We start from the raw sequence: 19,136 nt of genomic DNA on the forward strand, positions 1-19,136 counted from the left end.
GGAGGCGTGGAGCATTATGGGAATCGTAGTAGGAGGGAGTCTGGTCGAGTTGAGAGATATGATCTGTAGAGCCTCAGAGAGAAGCACGCGGAGGCCAAGGTTCTGCGAAGAGAGAAACTCAGAGGCAGTGTGGGAAGTGTAGTCCAGTTGGCTTAGCCGATGATTCGGGGTGGGCGCCGAGGTTCCGGAAAGGGACTGAACAGGCCTGAAAAGAGGTAGGTGCGGGGAATCGCGCGGCTGCGAACTGAACTCAGGGAGCGAATCGAGGGATTCCGGGGCCTACTGTCGGCTCCCGGCCCGGCCAGGGGCTCTAAGTCCTCCTGGCGCCAAGGCCTATGTTGCCATGGAAACTCTCGCCCTGGACCCTTGAGTGCAGCCCGGGAGCTGCGGCGGGAGTGCTGTTCTCCTCCGCTGCCAGGAAGTTCTCTTGGCAGTTTCTTCTGAGCTGGGTGGGTTTTCGGTGGATTTGGGCAGTGGTGAAACAATAAGTTCAAAGAGCCCTCTAGCGCCGAAGTGAAATAAAGACCAGGCGGAGGAGCCACGCCCCGCTTTTGCTGTCTTCAGCAGGTCTTTCTGTCTTATTCCGAGAGAGATGATGAATGTGAGGCGTCAGGTAAACTGCAAGCAAGCAAGCAACTTGCACGACTCTGCTGCCCTGGGTGCTGGGGCATCAGAGGCGGACAAGACAAGATTCTTGCCCCCTTGTAGGGCGTGAAAGTGAAAGTGAAGTCGCTCAGTCGTGTCCAACTCTTTGCAACCCCATGGGTTCTCCGTCCATGGGATTTTCCAGGCAAGGGTACCGGAGTGGATTGCCATTTCCTTCTCCTTGTAGGGGGTGGAGATGCTCAAAATATTGATGTTTCCAGAGCTGGAAAGAGCCCCCTCCCCTCCCCTAGGCCTCTTTCCGATAATAATGCCTATTTACTGTGAAAAATTCTGAAAGAGATGGGAATACTAGACCACCTGACCTGCCTCCTGAGAAATCTGTATGCAAGTCAAGAAGCAACAGTTAGAACTGGACATGGAACAACAGACTGGTTCCAAATCAGGAAAGGCGTAGTAAAGGCAATATATTGTCACTCTGCTTATTTAACTTATTAGATGCAGAGTACATCATGCAAAATGCCAGGCTGGATGAAGCACAAGTTGGAATCAAGATTGCCGGGAGAAATATCAATCACCTCAGATATGCAGATGACACCACCCTTATGGCAGAAAGTGAAGAAGACTTAAAAAGCCTCTTGATGAAAGTGAAAGAGGAGAGTGAAAAACTTGGCTTAAAACTCCACATTCAGAAAACTAAGATCATAGCATCTGGCCCCATCACTTCATGGCAAATAGATGGGGAAACAATGGAAACAGTAACAGACTTTATTTTGAGGGGCTCCAAAATCACTGCAGATGATGACTACAGCCATGAAATTAAAAGACGCTTGCTCCTTAGAAGAAAAGCAATGACAAACCTAGACAGCATATCAAAAAGCAGAGACATTACTTTGCCAACAAAGGTCCATCTAGTCAAAGCTTTGGTTTTTCCAGTAGTCATGTATGGATGTGAGAGTTGGACTATAAAGAAAGCTGAGCGCTGAAGAATTGATGCTTTTGAACTGCAGTGTTGGAGAAGACTCTTGAGAGTCCCTTGGACAGCAAGGAGATCCAGCCAGTCCATCCTAAAGGAAATCAGTCCTGAATATTCACTGAAGGACTGATGCCACAGCTGAAACTCCAATACTTTAGCCACCTGATGCAAAGAACTGACTCACTTGAAAAGACCTCGATGCAGGGAAAGATTGAAGGCAGGAGGAAAAGGGGACAACAGAGGATGAGATGGTTGGATGGCATCACTGACTCAATGGACATGAGTTTGAGTAAGCTCCAGGAGTTGGTGATGGACAGGGAAGCCTGGCATGTTGCAGTCCATGGGGTCACAAAGAGTCAGACACAACTGAGCAACTGAACTGAACTGACTGAGTGTTTGCTAAATGCCAGGTTTCATTACAGGAATTTACGCTGCAATGTGACATTCAATCCATATAACAATAGATACAGACCAAAGGAAACCAAGATCTAGTGAAAGGTGAAGCCAGTTGTCCAAGATGAGTGGGGATGGAATTAGAATCTCTGCCTCCAATTGTTGTTCAGTTGCTCAGTCATGTCGGACTCTTTGCGAGCCTATGGACAGCAGCATGCCAGGCTTCCCTGTCCTTCACCATCTCCTGGAGTTTGGTCCAACTCCTGTGCATTGAATTGATGATGCTGTCCAATCATGTCATCCTCTGTCATCCCCCTCTCCTGCCTTCAATCTTTCCCAGCATCAGGGCCTTTTCTAATGAGTCGGTTCTTTGCATCAGGTGCCCAAAGTATTGAAACTTCAGCTTCAGCATCAGTCCTTACAATGAATATTCAGGGTTGATTTCCTCTAGGATTGACTGGTTTGATCTCCTTGCTGTCCAAGGGGCTCTCAAGAGTCTTCTCCAGCACCACAGTTTGAAGGCATCAATTCTTTAGTGATCAGCCTTTTTTTATTGTCCAGCTCCCACATTGTATATGACTACTGGAAAAACTATAACTTTGACTATATGAACTTTTATAGGCAAAGTAATGTGTGTGGTTTTTAATATGCTATCTAAGTTTGTCATTGCTTTTCTTCTAAGGAGCAAGTGTCTTTTAATTTCTGGCTGCAGTCACCATCCACAGTGATTTTGGAGCCCAAAATAGTCTGTCATTGTTTCCGTTGTTTCCCCATCTATTTGCCATGAAGTGATGGGACCAGATACCATGATCTTAATTTTTTGAATGTTGCGTTTTAAGCCAAACTTTTCACTCTCCTCTGTCACCTTCATTAAGACTCTTTAATTCCTCTTCACTTTCTGCTGTAAGTGTCATCTGCATATCTTAGGTTATTGATATTTCTCCCTGCATTGATTCCAGCTTGTGCTTCATCCAGCCCGGCATTTCGCATGACGTACTCTGCATAGAAGTTAAATGATCAGGGTGACAATATACAGCCTTGACGTACTCCTTTCCCAGTTTTGAACCAGTCTGTTGTTCCATATCCAATTCTAACTGTTGCTTCTTGACCCGCATATGGGTTTTTCAGGAGGAGGTAAGGTGGTGTGGTATTCCCATCTCTTTCAGAATTTTCCACAGTTTGTTGTCAAAGGCTTTAGTGTAGTCAATAAAGCAGAAGTAGATATTTTTCTGGAATTCTCTAACTTTTTCTATGATGCAAGGCATGTTGGCAGTTTGATCCCTGGTTCCTCTGCTTGTATATAAATTCAGCTTGTGCATCTGAAAGTTCTCAGTTTACATACTGTTGAATCCTAGCTTAAAGGATTTTGAGCATTACTCTGGCTAGCATGTGAAATGAATACAATTGTGTGGTAGTTTGAACATTCTTTGGCATTGCTCTTCTTTGGTATTGGAATGAAAACTGACCTTTTCCAGTCCTGTGGCCACTGCTGAGTTTCCAAATTTGCTCGCATATTGAGTGCAGCACTTTACAGCATCATCTTTTAGGATTTGAAATAGCTCAGCTAGAATTCCATCACTTCCACTAGCTTTGTTTGTAGTGATGCTTCCTAAGGCCCACTTGACTTCACATTCCGGGATGTCTGGCTCTAGGTGAGTGATCACACCACTGTGGTTATCTGGGTCATTGAGATCTTTTTTGTATAGTTTTTCTATGTATTCTTGCCACCTCTTCTTAATATCTTCTGCTTCTGTTAGGTCCATACTGTTTCTGTCCTTTATTGTGCCTATTTTTGCATGAAATGTTCCCTTGGTATCTCTAATTTTCTTGAAGAGATCTCTAGTCTTTCCCATTCTATTGTTTTCCTTTATTTCTTTACCTTGTTGACTTAAAAAGGCTTTCTTATCTCTCCTTGCTGTTCTCTGGAACTCTGCATTCAAATGGGTGTATCTTTCCTTTTCTCTTTTGCCTTTCATTTCCACAGTTTCCACAGCCGCTTTTTTTCTTAGCTATTTGTAAGGCCTCCTCAGATAACCATTTTGCCTTTTTGCAATTATTTTTCTTTTGATCACTGCCTCCTATACAATGTTACAAACCTCTATCCATTGTTATTTAGGCACTCTGTCTATTAGATCTAATCCCTTGAATCTATTTGTCATTCCACTCTACAATCGTAAGGGATTTGATTTAGGTGATACCTGAATGGCCTAGTGGTTTTCTCTTTGTTCTTCAATTTAAATTTGAATTTGGCAATAAGGAGTTCATGATCTGAGCCGTAGTCAACTCCCAGCCTTGTTTTTACTGACTCTGTAGAGCTTCTCCAGAGAAGCCAATGGCACCCCACTCCAGTACTCCTGCCTGGAAAACCCCATGGATGGAGGAGCCTGGTAGGCTGCAGTCACTTTCACTTTTTACTTTCATGAATTGGAGAAGGAAATGGCAACCCACTCCAGGGTTCTTGCCTGGAGAATCCCAGGGACAGGGGAGCCTGGTGGGCTGCTGTCTATGGGGTCGCACAGAGTCAGACGCAACTGAAGTGACTTAGCAGCAGCAGCAGCATAGAGCTTCTCCATCTTCAGCTACAAAGAATATAATTAATCTGATTTCGGTATTGACCATCTGGTGATGTCCATGTGTAGAATCTTCTCTTGTGTTGTTGGAAGAGGGTGTTTGCTATGACCAGGGTGTTCTCTTGGCAAAACTCTGTTAGGCTTTGTCCTGTTTCATTTTGTGCTCCAAGACCAAACTTGCCTGTTACTCCAGTTATCTCTTGACTTCCTACTTTTGCATCCCAGTCCCCTGTGATATAAAGGACATCTTTTTTTGGTGTTAGTTCTAGAAGGTCATGTAGGTCTTCATAGAACCATTAAGCTTCAGCTTCTTCAGCATTAGTGGTTGGGACATGGATTTGGATTACTGTGATATTGAATGGTTTGCCTTAGAAATGAACAGAGATCATTCTGTCATTTTTGCGATTGCACCCAAGTACTGCATTTTGGACTCTTGTTGACTGTGAGGGCTACTCCATTTTCTTCTTCTAAGGGATTTTTCCCCATAGTAATATAGTGGTCATCTGAGTTAAATTCGCCCATTCCAGTCCATTTCAGTTCACTGATTCCTAAAATGTCAGTGCTCACTCTTGCCATGCCCTGTTAGACCACTTCCAATTTACCTTGATTCATGGACCCTGGACTTCAAGATCAAACCAGTCAATCCTCAAGGAAATCAGTCTTGAATATTCATTGAAAGGGCTGATGCTCCAGTACTTTGACCACTGATGTGAAGAACTGACTCCTTAGAAAAGACTCTGATGCTGGGAAAGATTGAATGCAGCAGGAGAAGGGGATGACAGAGGATAAGATGGTTGGATGGCATCGCTGACTCAATGAACATGAGTTTGAGCAAGCTGTGGGAGTTGGTGATGGATGGAAGGCTGGTGTGCTGGCGTCCATGGGGTCACAGAGTCAGACATGACTGAGCAACTGAACTGAGCTGACTGATGGACCTAACATTCCGGGTTCCTATGCAGTATTCTTCTTTACAGCATCAAACTTTACTTTCACCACCAGACACATCCACAACTGCATGTTATTTCTGCTTTGGGTCAGCCTCTTCATTCCTTCTGGAGAAGTGGACACCTACCAACCTGGGCAGTTCATCTTTCAGTGTCGTATCTTTTTGCCTTTTCATAGTGTTCATGGGGTTCTCAAGGCAATAGTGCTGAAGTGGCTTGCCATTCCCTTCTGCAGTGGACCACATGTTGTCAGAACTCTCCACCATGGCCCGTCTGTCTTGGGTGGCCCTACAGCACATGGCTCGTAGAGTCATTGAGTTAGGCAAGGTTGTGGTCCATGCGGTCAGTTTGGTTAGTTCCCTGTGATTGTGGTTTTCATTCTTTCTGTCCTCTGATGGATGAGGATAAAAGGTTTGTGCAAGCTTCCTGATGTGAGGAACTGGCTGTGGGGCAAACTGGGTCTTGTTCTGGTGGGCAAGGCCATGCTCATCTCCAGAGCAGGCACTTTTATATGTTACTCTATACTGCTCCCTAGTGGTGAGCTTTTTACAGTTTGCAGAAAGGTTAGAATGTGTCTCAGTTCTTTTTTTCTTTTAAGCATTCTCCACCCTTGGAACTTTGGCCTCCCGTACTTTTTTTCTACATTGGAATCAAGATAATATCTGATTTAGTACAAAGCAATTTGAAATGTGATATGCCAGTGTTTTATATTGATAAGGGATATTACTTGTGTCTGTCCCAACCTTCGTGGGAGGAGGAGACGTTTCTTCCTTGGTGTATTTCAAAGTCCTGTCTATATCCTAGATACATGTATTAATAATTTATATCTGTACATATATTTTTGGTTTTTGTTTGTGTGTTTTTTGCTTGGTAAGAAGTGAATTTATTTAGAGAGAAACACACTCTACAGAGTGTGGGCCATCTGAGAAGGCGAGAGGGGCCTATGCATATTTTAAAGGAGCTTTCACTTACATGATTCTCATGTAATCCTCTCCCTGTGGCCTATGTACAGTTTTTATAGGAGGGTGACTTTTTTTTTGTTCCTTCTTGAGGCGTGTGGATCTTAGTTCCCCAACCAGGGATCAAACTGGTGCCCACTGCAGTGGACACCCAGAGTCCTAACCACTGGACTGTCAGGGAATTTCCCAGGAAGCTGACATTTATTAATCAAACTGAGCAGCTAAGACTTTATCTGAGCTGCTGCTGCTGCTAAGTCACCTCAGTCATGTGCGACCCCACAGACGGCAGCCCACCAGGCTCCCCCGTCCCTGGGATTCTCCAGGCAAAAACACTGGAGTGGGTTGCCATTTCCTTCTCCAGTGCATGAAAGTAAAAAGTGAAAGTGACGTTGCTCAGTCCTGTCCGAATCTTAGTGACTCCATGGACTGCAGCCTACCAGGCTCCTCTGCCCTTGGGATTTTCCAGGCAAGAGTACTGGAGTGGGGTGCCATTGCAAAATAGGCGTAATTTTGCCAGCATCATGGAATGTCTGTGCTAAAGTAAACCTGAGAATGTAAAAAGAAGAGTGTGGCACAGTGCTCAAGAAAAGTTCATTCCACTTTCTTTTTGGTTTGGATCTCTCAGTTTATTCAACAAAGCATTTACTAACGGTTATTATAGATGATCTCTACTGAATACCATGAGGATATAAAGATGATGCCATCAACAGGTTTTAAACTCAATTGAGTTTTATTTTCTTCTAAAAGGAAAAAAAAAAGCTTTTTTTTTTTTTTGTAGCATAAACATTACCTTGGGTTTTCAGATTCCAGAGTGTTCTCTTGAGCCTCTGTGTATATTTATTCTCTCTGCCTGGGATGCCTTTAATCCCCCTTTTCTGCCTGTCCTTCAAAAATCAACTTAGACATCATCTCCACATCCCTGTTCACCCCACTGGGTTGGGTGCCTGTGTGATGCCATTACATTACCCTCATCAAAGTTCTTACTACAGTATATTGCGGTTTTCTATTTATGTTTGTTTTCCCCACAGACTGTGACTATGCCTTTTAACTCAGTAGCTGGAGCACAGGAACTGTTGGTTGAATGAATAACCCGTCCATTGAAGACCTATTTAGACCTTGAGGATAACCCTGTGAACTGGTGAGTTAGAAGGAGTTTTCATATGATTTCGCAAACTGATTTTAGCATTCAGGAGTGATCATAAGTCTCTCACAATTCCCAGATAGTGTTGGTCAAATCTATTTCCTACTAACTATACTGAATTAAAATTGTGATATGTTAGCTTTATTCTCTTAGCTAGAATATTTCTCTGGGAATGGCCATGAGATTAAAGTGATTGATGCCTAGAATCCTTTTATAGGCAGCTGGCTATTTTAAATTCTGGAAGAAAGAGATTTTTTAAATTACAGAGTTGTGGATCTGCGTCATGTAATAAAAACGTGATAATTATATCCCTCAGGACTTAGAAGCCAGTGTGTGATTCCAGATGAGTCTTTTGTATCACCATTTGTTTTTGTGTGCATGCTTACAGACTGATCTTACGTTTGTAGCTGGGATTTATGCCTTACAATTTTTTCTCCTCTCTACCATTTTTAACAGCTAAGAGTTTACTGGATCTGCCCTTTAGTGTTGATTTCATTATGCTGCGACGAAAACCAACCCGCCTGGAGCTGAAACTTGATGATATTGAGGAGTTTGAGAGCATTCGAAAGGACCTGGAGGTAAGAGTACAACTTTCAAACCCTTAGGAATATTTAAAACAGTAACCCTTAACTTTTGAACTCCAGATTCTCACACCAACAGCTTGTTTGAAATCTCTATTTGGATGCTTTACAGGCATCTTAAACATAATGTATTAGCTTCCTGTGTCTGCTGTAATGAATTTCCACAAACTTGGTGGTTTCAAATAACAGAAATTTAGGCTTTCACAGTTCTGCAGGCAAGCAATCTGAAACCAGTATCACTGATCCAAAATCAAGATGTCACCAGGACTATGCTCCCTCCAGAGACCGTGGGCGATGGTTCTGTTCCTTGACTGTTGCAGCTTCTGGTGGCTGCTGGCATTCCTTGACTTGTGGCCACATCAGTCCGGTGTCTCTGTCTGTAATCACGTTGTCTTCTCTGCCTGTCACGTCTCCCTGTGCCCTCTCTTACAAGATACATGCATTGGCATTAAGGGCCCACCCACATATTCCAGGGAAATGTCCCCATCGCAGCATCCTTAACTGAATCACATCTACAAAGACCGTTTTCACATACAAGGCAACGATTACAGGATCCTGCCGCCTATGGGGTTGCACAGAGTGGGACATGACTGAAGTGACTTAGCAGCAGCAGCAGCAGCTTTGGAGGTCATTATTCAGTGTACTACACTTAATATGTTAAAACAAAAAACTCTTGATATCTTTCTCGAACCATTTTCACCTCAGTATACTCTATGTCAGTATCTATATAGTTGCTCTTGCCATAATCCTGAGAGTCAGTCTTAAGTTCTCCCTTTCCCTCACCTTTTATATTCAATTTTTCCATAAATCCTTTGGTTCTGCCTCCAGAATATTTCTAGTATCTACCCATACCTTTTTTATCTCCACTGTTAGAACCCTGTTCCAATAACCATTATCTCACTGCACAATTCGAGTAGCATCCAAGTTGTCTCTCTGCGTCCATTATTGTATTTTCAATCCTTTCTCTATTAGGTATCTATATAAAGTGATCTTTAAAAAATTTCAGCTCATGTTATTCTCATGCTTGAAAGTCCTCAGTGGTTTCCTGAACCTGGAATAAAGCCTCAGTTCCTTGTCATGCCTCCAAGTGTTTGTATGTTCTGGCCCCTCTCAGGTCTCATCTGCCACTCTTGCCTTGCCCTCTGCACCCTAGGCACATTGGTTTCCTTTATGTCCTTGAACATGCCAAACTGTTTATAACTCGTGGCCTTTGCGCTTGTTATTTTCCCCTGCCTGGAGTCTTTCCTCTTTCCTCATGTCTCAGTTTGAATGTGACCTTCTCAGTCTGAGAGGCCTCTTCTGACCCTGTCCAGCTTCGGTGTTTCATTCCTACCCGTGCTCTCTCCATCTCATTAGGATCTCTCAGAACACTTTATTTTATTTCATAGCACTTATTATAATTTACAATGATTTGTTTATTGTAAAATCACTTACATTAGGAACGTTGATTGTAAAAATCATGCCTGTCTTCTCCACTGTTGAGTTCCTAGCATCTAGTAGGAGTTCAATGTGTATTTTTTAAGCATAGCCTTACCACACGGTATTAGATGTCAATCAGTAAGACTTAAATTCCTTACTGGCTTTTGGAATAAAGTACAAATTCCTTAGGATGACATAAAAGGCCCTTTTGATCTGGTCCTTGGTCATCTCTCCACCTTATCTTCTCCTGACGAGTTATCTTTAATTTCAGTGTCAATAAACACTGTGCACTCTTTCCCTGAAAGTCCCTTATGGTTTAAACTTCAGTTGTAAACTTCAGTGTTAGTCTCATACTGAAATTTGAGCTTGCAGAGTCAGCTCCCCATTGAGTTACTTTTTTTTTAATTGAGTTAATTCTTATGACTGAGTAGTGTTTCATGGTGTATCTAGATAGATGTAGATACAGATACACCACATCTGCGTTATCCATTCATCTGTCATGAGGCACTGAGGTTGTTTCCATATGTTGGCTATTGTGAATGACGCTGTGATGAGCATGGTGGTGAACTCATCTTTTTGAAATAGTGTTTTTATTTTCTTTGGATATATACCCAGGAGTGGAATTGCTGGATCATATGGGAGTTCTACTCTTAACTTTGTGAGAAGTCTCCATTCTGTTTTGCTTACTGGCTGTACCAGTTTACATTCTCACAATGTGTGGTTTCCTTTTCTCCATGTCCTCTCTAACACCTGTTATTTCTTCTCTTTTTGATAATGGCCATTCTAATGAGCATGAGATGATATCGCATTGCCGTTTTGATTTGCATTTCTCTAGTAATTAGTGATGGCACCCCACTCCAGTACTCTTGCCTGGAAAATCCCATGGATGGAGGAGCGTGGTAGGCTGCAGTCCATGGGGTCGCTAAGAATCGGACACGACTGAGCAACTTCCCTTTCATGCATTGGAGAAGGAAATGGCAACCCACTCCAGTGTTCTTGCCTGGAGAATCCTGGGGATGGGGGAGCCTGGTGGGCTTCCGTCTATGGGGTTACACAGAAGCGGTCACGACTGAAGTGACTTAGCAGCAGCAGCAGCAGTAATTAGTGATGTTGAACATCTTTTCTTATACCTGTTGGTCATCTGTCTGTCTTTGGAAAAATGTCTATTCAGATTCTTGGGTCATCTGTTTTTTTGTTGTTGAGTTGTATGAGAGTTTTACATATCTGGGGTATTAATCCCTTATCAGATAAATTATTTGCAGCTATTTTCTCCCGTTTAGCACCCTGTCTTCTGATTTTGTTGATGGTTTCTTTTGCTGTGCCAAAGACTTATAGTTTGATAGAGTCCCATTTATTTTTCTTTTGTTTCCCTTGCCTGAGGAAGGCATACCACCTATGTTTTCTTCTAGGAGTTTTATTGTTTGAGGATGTCTTATAATAAAGTCTTTAATCCATTTTGAGTTAATTTTTGTGTAGAAGGCAGTGGCACCCCACTCCAGTACTCTTGCCTGGAGAATCCCATGGACGGAGGAGCCTGGTGGGCTGCCGTCTGTGGGGTCGCACAGAGTTGGACATGACTGAAGCGACTTAGCAGCAGCAGCAGCATGGTGCAAAATAGTGGTTTAGCTTCATTCTTTTGCATTGGCTGTTCAATTTTCTCAGCAGCATTTATTTAAGAGACGGTCCTTTCTCCATTGTATGTTTGTTGCTAAGTCACTTCAGTCATGTCCGACTCTGTGCGACCCCAGAGATGGCAGCTCACCAGGCTCTTCTGTCCCTGGGATTCTCCAGGCAAGAACACTGGAGTGGGGTGCCATTTCCTTCTCCAATGCATGAGAGTGAAAAGTGAAAGTGAAGTTGCTCAGTCGTGTCCGACTCTTTGAGACCCCATGGACTGCAGCCCACCAGGCTTCTCCGTCCATGGGATTTTCCAGGCAAGAGTACTGGAGTGGGGTGCCATTGCCTTCTCTGATGTTCTTTGCTGCTTTGTTGTAAATCAGTTATCTGCATATGTGAAGGTTTATTTCTGGGCTCTTAGTTCTGTTCCATTGATCTGTGTCTCGTTTTCTGCCAATAGCATGCTGTTTTGATTACTGTGGCTTTGTAGTGTAATTTGAAATCAGGGAATGTGATACCTCCAGCCTTGTTCTTTTTTTTCAAGATTGCTTTGGCTCCTTGGGGTCTTCTGTGGTCCTATACAAATTTTAGGAATTTTTGTTCTATTTCTGTGAAAAATGTTGTTGGGATTTTGATGGGGATTGCATTAAATCTGTAGATTGCTTTAGGGAGTATAGACATTTTAACTGTCCTATCCATGAGCATAGAATACCTTTTCATTTCTTTGTGTCTTCAGTTTCTTTCAACAGTGTCTCATTTTTAAGTGTACAGGTCTTTTTACCTCCTTGGTCAAATTTATTCCTAGATGTAAATTTATGCCCTGATATTTTTCTTCTTGTTTTTAATCTTTTTACTACAGACAGTTATTTAGTGGGTTTCACTTGTTTTAGAGCAACTTTGGAGGGAGGAATAGTTTTTGTTCTGTGCTAAAATGGACAGAAAACCTGGTATTTTACTTGTTACTAAAATTAGTTTAATTACATTTTGCTGACTCTGGATTTTGAAATAGTCAGCAGTTGTTCACAGTTGGAAGCCTTTTCAATGATTTCATTTTAGTTGGATATTCTGAATTTCTCACAGCTTATAAAATGATATCATCCTGTGCCTTTTAGAACGTGTCTTGACAAAGGTGTTTAGGGAGAGCTTTTCTAATGTTATGTAGGTAGTATAACCTAGAGAGTAACTCAGGAAGGTCATTATGTATTTATATATATATAAAGTAATACCTCACTGATGCACTATATACTTTGATGCTGGCATTTAAAGGCTCCCAGTTCAGCAGTGGTGAAGAATAGCAGTAAGTGGTGAAGAATAGCAGTGATTCCAGGGATTGGGATTGGTGTAGGGGAGCTGTTCTTCTATTAAGGAACTCTCAGGTAGGGTAGTTGTAGGATGTTAGTTTCTCTCTTTGAAAGTGATCAAACTGAGACACTGACTGTGAATTCTGTAGTAACTTGTGGCTGGAGCCAAACCTTTTATCTGAAAACAAAAATGAATTCCCCAAGTCAGACAGACCTCATGATAAGATAGCACAAACTTTCTATTCTCGTGTTACATTTAATCTCATGGTGTCATCTGTTAATTTCTGGTGGTTATTGTTTTACCAGTCACGTTGATTTCCATCTATTGTGTGGACTTTGCTCTGTCATAGCCCTGATTCATCTTCTATTTTAATGGTCTATTTCCCTTTTAGACTGTGATATCCTGGAAGGTAGGGCTTACATCTTTTATCACTGCATCCTCTTATATCCTCTCGGACCCCTAACCATCTAAACCTAGGATTTCAGCTTATTGTTGTGTAATCCCAAACCCTATCCTTTTCCCTAATGCCTAAAACATTGTAGGTGCTAAATAAATGTTTGTTAATGAATAGAATATTGCCTTAACATGAAAACATTTAAACTTTCAGACACGTAAGAAACAAAAGGAAGATGTGGACATTGTAGGAGGCAGTGATGGAGAAGGTGCCATTGGACTCAGCGGTGATCCCAAGAGCCGGGAACAAATGATTAATGATCGAATTGGTTATAAACCCCAACCAAAGCCCAACAATCGTTCATCTCAATTTGGAAATTTTGAGTTTTAGAGGTGGATTTTCTTGTGTGCCAGAGCCCTGGAATGGAGTACAATGATGGTAGAAACACAAACAAGATTTAGAGAATGGAGTGCTCGAAGTCAGGCAGAATATTTTACATCCTGCAGAGAAATACTTCTGCATGAGATTATGGATGCTTAACTTTCACTCTGAAATTCAAACTCTGGTTTGTCTCTGGAAAATTTGACTCGATAAAACTTGTCTGATTTTTGTTTTTAAAAATAAATATATTTTTGGGAAAGTGTGTGACATCCTTAATGAAATATAATAGCACCATTAAATTGCTACATCATTCTTCTCATCTTAATTAAAAGACCCTATGCACAGAATGGGCTTTCCCAGGTGGCTCAGAGGTAAAAGGAATCCCCCTGCCATCGCAGGAGACGAGAGTCTGATGCCTGGGTCAGGAAGATCCCCTGAAGAATGGCAACCTACTCCAGTATTCTTGCCTGGGCAATACCATGGACAGAGGTGCCTGGTGGGATACAGTCCATGGGATCGCAAAGAGTTGGACACAACTTAGCAACTACACAACTAACACAGGACACATCCAGTTGATCCCTGTAACTGATTTTCACTTAATTCATTTACTCGACAAGTATTTATTGAGTGCCTCCTATGTGCCAGGTACCATTCTAGGCACTTAGTAACAGCAGTGAACAAATCGAGATCCCTGCCCTTGTGGAGATTAGAATCTCACGATTTTGTATAAACCTGATTCAGCTGTGGATTTCCAGAATCTTTATAGAATGGCTTTGTAACTAGTTTGAGAGGATAGGCAGTGGAGTGTTAGCATTCCAACCATCCCAGTTTTCCTTCTTTCCCAAACTGCCTGAGAGCTTTCCTAACGAGTCAATCTGAGAGGAAGCTCAGAGACTAGAATTATGTCCTGTTGTTTTCACTGTTTAATTCAACTACTGGGAACTGCCAACTATAGTAGAAAAGAACCTCTGGAATCAGCAGTTCTGTAGAGACCCACTAGCAGGACTTTACCCAGCCTTTCTGGGGTAGTTTAAGTCTGGGTAATCACAATGTGGGGGGCAGGAAGAGAAGAGGATATATAGTTTCACGTCTTCCCTACCATTCTTACAATAGTTTTATTCTTCCACTTTCAGCTGGGATTTTCCATTCTTTTATCTTGAAAACACAGCAATAGTGGCTCCAGATAGGGAAACTGAGTTCAATTATTTTGAATGCTACAAAGGCCAGGATCAAAGAGTGAGAGGAAAAAAATCATACAAGACTGCCTCAACCAGTCACTGTGGCTTCCCAGCATGAGTGGGCACAGAAGCACAAAAAAATTGAGGCTTCTGAGTTTCTTCTTCCCTCCTAATAGCCACACTCAAGAGGATGTTCTGTCAGCAAAAAGGGAAACGATTATGATATGATAAAATCTTCAGTGTACTGAGATATTGCATCTTCATTAAGACTGTCTCCTGTGCAAAAGGTCATGTGAACTCTTCTGGCGTGTACAAAGCCTGTTGTTTAAAGTAGGAGGAGGACAGTGAGATGAAACTATAACTGGGTCACGCCACCTGAAAGACGGACATCTTAAAAACTGATGATAATGGCCGGAGTCCATGTGGACAATGAAGAGACCACTGATTCTGACATCACTCTGGGTGGAAGACACACATAGAATCACAAAATCAAAATATTTATTTGTTCTTTTGCACATGACACTGTTAAAATATTCCTACAACAGCAATACTGCCCTCCAGGAGCTTACAATCTAAAACAGTCAACATTAATTGTAGACCCAGTGATTAAGGCATTATATCAAATGCAGACTTTGTATCTTTAGATGTATCTTCTCAAGGAAGCAGCTGGAGAGGGCAGGACCAACAGTAAATGACATGAAAGTATACTCCCTACCACCTCCCCTTCCAGCTTCTACAGGGAACCCGAAACCAGTGCCCCACAGCCTAAAAGGGAGTTTCAGACAACCCTACCATAGAAGCAGTGAAGAAACTACTGACTCCCTGGTGGACAGAGGCCTCTGTCTGTGGGCAGTGAGGGGCTGAATGTTCCTCTGGCATAGGTTGGAGACGGTACCTAAGATTTTGTAACTTAGTGGATAGTACCAGGTAGCCCTTTACCCAGCCTCATAGAAATTCCAACAGGACAATTGCTCCTCAAAGTGTGCTTAGAGTCTCGAATGAGTTTTACAGCTTCCAGTTGGTATCAATATCTAAACCCACTGCACAGCATTGTCCAGTGCATTGGGAGGGCTAGGGAGATTAATAGACTAGATGTATAGGATAAAAGACTGAAAGACAGTAAGGGGCCAAAGACAGGGCGATACAGCTTCCACTTGTTGTGAACAGGAGGAAACGAGCAATTTGCATCCAAAAGGAACAAAGTCAGGCACTAAAATTCTAAATGAACAGGGGTACAGATATGAAAATCAATAAGATTATCAACATTAACACAGTCCAAGAACTCAAGAAAGACAGAATTTAAGGTTTACTTCTCCCCCTCCCCCTTCACTAGTTTCTTCCTTTGGCAACCTAGCTCAAGATCACAGAATTCAGGTTTCTCATGAGACTCTATCTTGAATACCCAAAGACACATCCCAAATTGCTTCTCTCTGAGAGTTGGAAATTCGCAGCATTTTGTCTTAACTGGCTTTGATTTTTCACATCTTGAAAATAACCTGATAAGGTTACTTCATAGCAGATCATGACGATGTCTAGAGAGTACCAGGGTTACTACTAAACATTGATTCTTATTTTATTTCTCAGGGTTTTATTATTCATTGGCTTCTGAGACAATACAGGCTATTTGTACCTTAATGTTGGATTTTTATCAGTACCTGTCATTCCCTTTGCTTATACTAAGTATCAGCACTACAAGGGGTTGGAATGAGAGAAAAACATAAAATTCTAAGTGTTGGTTCTTAGGTTTTAACCTCGATCCGGTAAGCTCATAAGCCTCTCTTGGTTCAAAGCCATGCAAGTACACATTTGTCGCCCTCCAATATTTAACTGGCATCAACAGAGTAAGTACAAACTTCAAAACCACAACAGAGGCCAACAGGATAGCTGTGTTTTCTCTCTCCTGCCCTGAGGCACAAAAGGAGTCTAGCACCAAGGAGGGCAGGATTTAACAGACCAGCACAAGAGTCACTATACAGAGGTAGGCTGGACTGGGAACAAGACTGCAGCGTAGACTAACGAGAATAAAAATCCAATACGATTCTTTACTGAGGAAAGCAATTTTTGGCCACTTGTGATCTAATTAAGCTCTCCGCACCCCGAGTAACAAAGATGGTCATGCAGAGAATGAGGATCTGCCCGGTATGCCTTTGGATGTCAGGGCTGAGGAAAATCTGCCCATCAGCCAACCACAACCTAAGCCTCTCAGAGAGATGGCTGGGCTTTTGCCCTTCTAACCCAAGACTGGCTGATTTACATTGCAGATCAAAGGTCTTTCTCAACCTTCAGGCTACTTCCAAGAAACTACAGATCTTTAAAAATAAGGACTAGTGATTTCATACATGCTAAGAAAAGTTTACTTTGGCTCCAGCCCTTCTGTGCATGTGGGCCTGGGCACACAGACACAGCCAGGGCTGAATAAATGTTTGTGGAATGATTAAGTATTGACCAGCAGCATTTAGTACATGAGTTAAGCCCAGACACACCACCTACTGATAGCAAATCAAATTCCCGTGCCCGGTCCCAGGTAACTCACCCACTAGGTGATACTCCCTTAGTTTAAAGCAGAGATGCTCAAAGTATGGTCCCCTGATCATCAGCAGGAGCATCACTTGGGAATTTGTTAAAAATACTCATTTAGGAGCTCTGGGTCGAGGCCCAACAACTGGGTTTTTAACAAGCTCGCTAGGTGATTTTCTGATGCATGCTAAAGTTTGAAAATCACTGGTTTAGAGGCAGACACATGAAAACAGTAACAGAAGAAAATGTTTAAACGCTTGCTTCATTCAGCTGTGACATACTAAGGTACCAAGTCAAAGTAAAAATGTCAATGGTTTCATTTTAAAATATCTATTTTCTCAAGTTGATTGTCACCTTTTTTTCTTGATTAACAAGTTCATTCTAATTAAAATGTTGAGTGGGAACATAAGTTGATTAGTCAGCCACCCAGGAATGCACTGTCCTGCAAGTTCTGGGCCTGTATTTATACAGTCTCAAACCATCTCTGACCCTACAAAGATTTCAGTGCAACACGTCTCATCTAGGGAAGGCATAACCTATCTTCCACTCATTGAGTCCAAAGACTAAAACATGTTTGGGTTCTGGGTTTAGCTGGGCAAGACTTTCCCTTGCCTGCCATCAATCCTGGCTAAAGTTAACCCATTCCCATCACTGACCCAGGAAAAACCCATCAAATTCACAAACTGTCTGTTTAAAAGAAAAAAAAGAACACAAGACTGAAAAAAAGGAAGCAGGCGATCGAGCCATTGAACAGAAAGCTACCCGGATTAGATAAGAACATATAACTCGGATCTAAGATAATGAGGGAGGAGAGGACTTCTCCTGAGTGGCTTCACCTCAAGAGAAACGGGAAACTCAGCTCATTAGGGAAAGAAGTGTGGGGGGAAGGAAGTTACCACTTTAGCTCAGAGACTGTAAGCTAAACCTCTGTTGAGCAGGTGTATGTGTGTTGTAAGGAGATAAGGAGCAAGAAGAGAAGGTGGCATCCTGTCTTCCAGTCTTGAACTGCTTTCCACTGCAATCGATAAGGCCACACCATGGACTGAGACGTTAATGGCAATGCTCTGTGATGTCCACTACCACCGCCTTCTTCCAGCTGAAGAGGAAGTACCCTGTGCCAGCCCCAGCTGCTACAGCGATGCAGAGGTACCCGTTGTAGGTCATGAAGATGAGCATGAGGAAGTAGCTGATGACCACTTGGATGATGTGCAGCACTGTCTGCAGGAGGTGCGGGAAGCTCAGCATCTGCTGCCTGGAGAGTAAACAGGGACACAAGAGTTAGGGCCCCAGGAGTGCTCAGGCAGCTCGGCACGCGCTTCAGGGGCAAGAAAGGGAACAGTTGTAGTCATGAGCTCAGCTTGAGCTGCCCTCTCTCAGTCACCTTGGCAACTCCAGGGTACTTGTGTCTACGCAAGTTTTGTTTATTGGTCCTTGGAATGAAAAATGATAGGGCTATGAGGTTAATAGACATCAGCCAGATATGGTTCTATGGCAGCAGGGGTCAAGCTCTTCAGGAGGAGGGCAGAGGGCGGCTACAGTGTGACTCACCCCCACGGCGGAGCCTGAAAGGGGTGACCCACACCCTCCCACACTTATTGCTGCGAACATTTTCAGGCCTTCCACCTTCGCAAAGCTCATACTCTTAAAGACTTGGAAACAGAATTGACGGTGGGGTGGTATAGTAGACAGTTCTTAATTAGGGATCAGGAGACCTGGCGGTTTATCTCCTCTGTCACTCACTAGTTCTGTCAGCTTAGATGAGTCGCAATCTGGTTGGCTCTCAATCATGGGTACTACTGGAATAAATAATATTGTGCTTACTTGAGAGTAAGACATTGGTCTATAGGATTCCTTGAATTCCAATTTAGCTTTAAGATCTACGTTTCTATTATAACGGAATTTTAAAAAGCACTTGCCAGTCTGTGGGGAAAACCAAGTCATCCAAATACTTTAAGTGAAATACAGACCTTTGCATAGTGTTATAACAAAATGAGACCAGAGGTGGGCAGGTACCACTTTCTATAGAAAGGAATCAACAGGGTTCTGCCATTCTTGTGTACCCTTACCTGAAACTTCTTTCTTTAACTTGTTTATTATTATTTGACTAATATGTTAAAATGATTCCTTTCCTTTTTCCAAAGTGACCAGCACTTAGAATTCA

General features: G+C 42.5%; 2 protein-coding genes across 2 annotated transcripts in view; one reads left to right on the forward strand and one right to left on the reverse strand.

Annotated features, from left to right (window-relative positions):
- Position 1: 1 nt before the first annotated feature.
- CDC26 (cell division cycle 26) lies at positions 2-13,539 on the forward strand. Its single transcript, XM_070292241.1, has 4 exons — positions 2-215; positions 7,474-7,583; positions 8,043-8,164; positions 13,113-13,539. The coding sequence occupies exons 3-4, from the start codon at positions 8,084-8,086 to the stop codon at positions 13,287-13,289; spliced, it is 258 nt and encodes an 85-aa protein (XP_070148342.1). The 5' UTR covers positions 2-215; positions 7,474-7,583; positions 8,043-8,083; the 3' UTR covers positions 13,290-13,539.
- Positions 13,540-14,934: 1,395 nt separating this feature from the next.
- The window catches only part of SLC31A1 (solute carrier family 31 member 1), a 35,281-nt gene continuing 31,079 nt past the window's right edge, over positions 14,935-19,136 (reverse strand). The window contains exon 5 of the mRNA XM_069575408.1: positions 14,935-18,227. Coding sequence (XP_069431509.1) covers positions 18,026-18,227 — 202 coding nt within the window. The 3' untranslated portion in view covers positions 14,935-18,025. The remainder of the gene's footprint in view (positions 18,228-19,136) is intronic.

The sequence above is a fragment of the Ovis canadensis genome, chromosome 2, assembly GCF_042477335.2.
Source record: "Ovis canadensis isolate MfBH-ARS-UI-01 breed Bighorn chromosome 2, ARS-UI_OviCan_v2, whole genome shotgun sequence".
Classification (NCBI taxonomy): Eukaryota; Metazoa; Chordata; class Mammalia; order Artiodactyla; family Bovidae; genus Ovis; species Ovis canadensis.

Coding starts and splice junctions, on each gene's coding strand:
- CDC26 (XM_070292241.1), top strand. CDS start 8,084: ATGCTGCGACGAAAACCAACCCGCCTGGAGCTGAAACTTGATGATATT. Junction 8,165..13,112: donor GCATTCGAAAGGACCTGGAG/GTAAGAGTACAA, acceptor TTAAACTTTCAG/ACACGTAAGAAACAAAAGGA.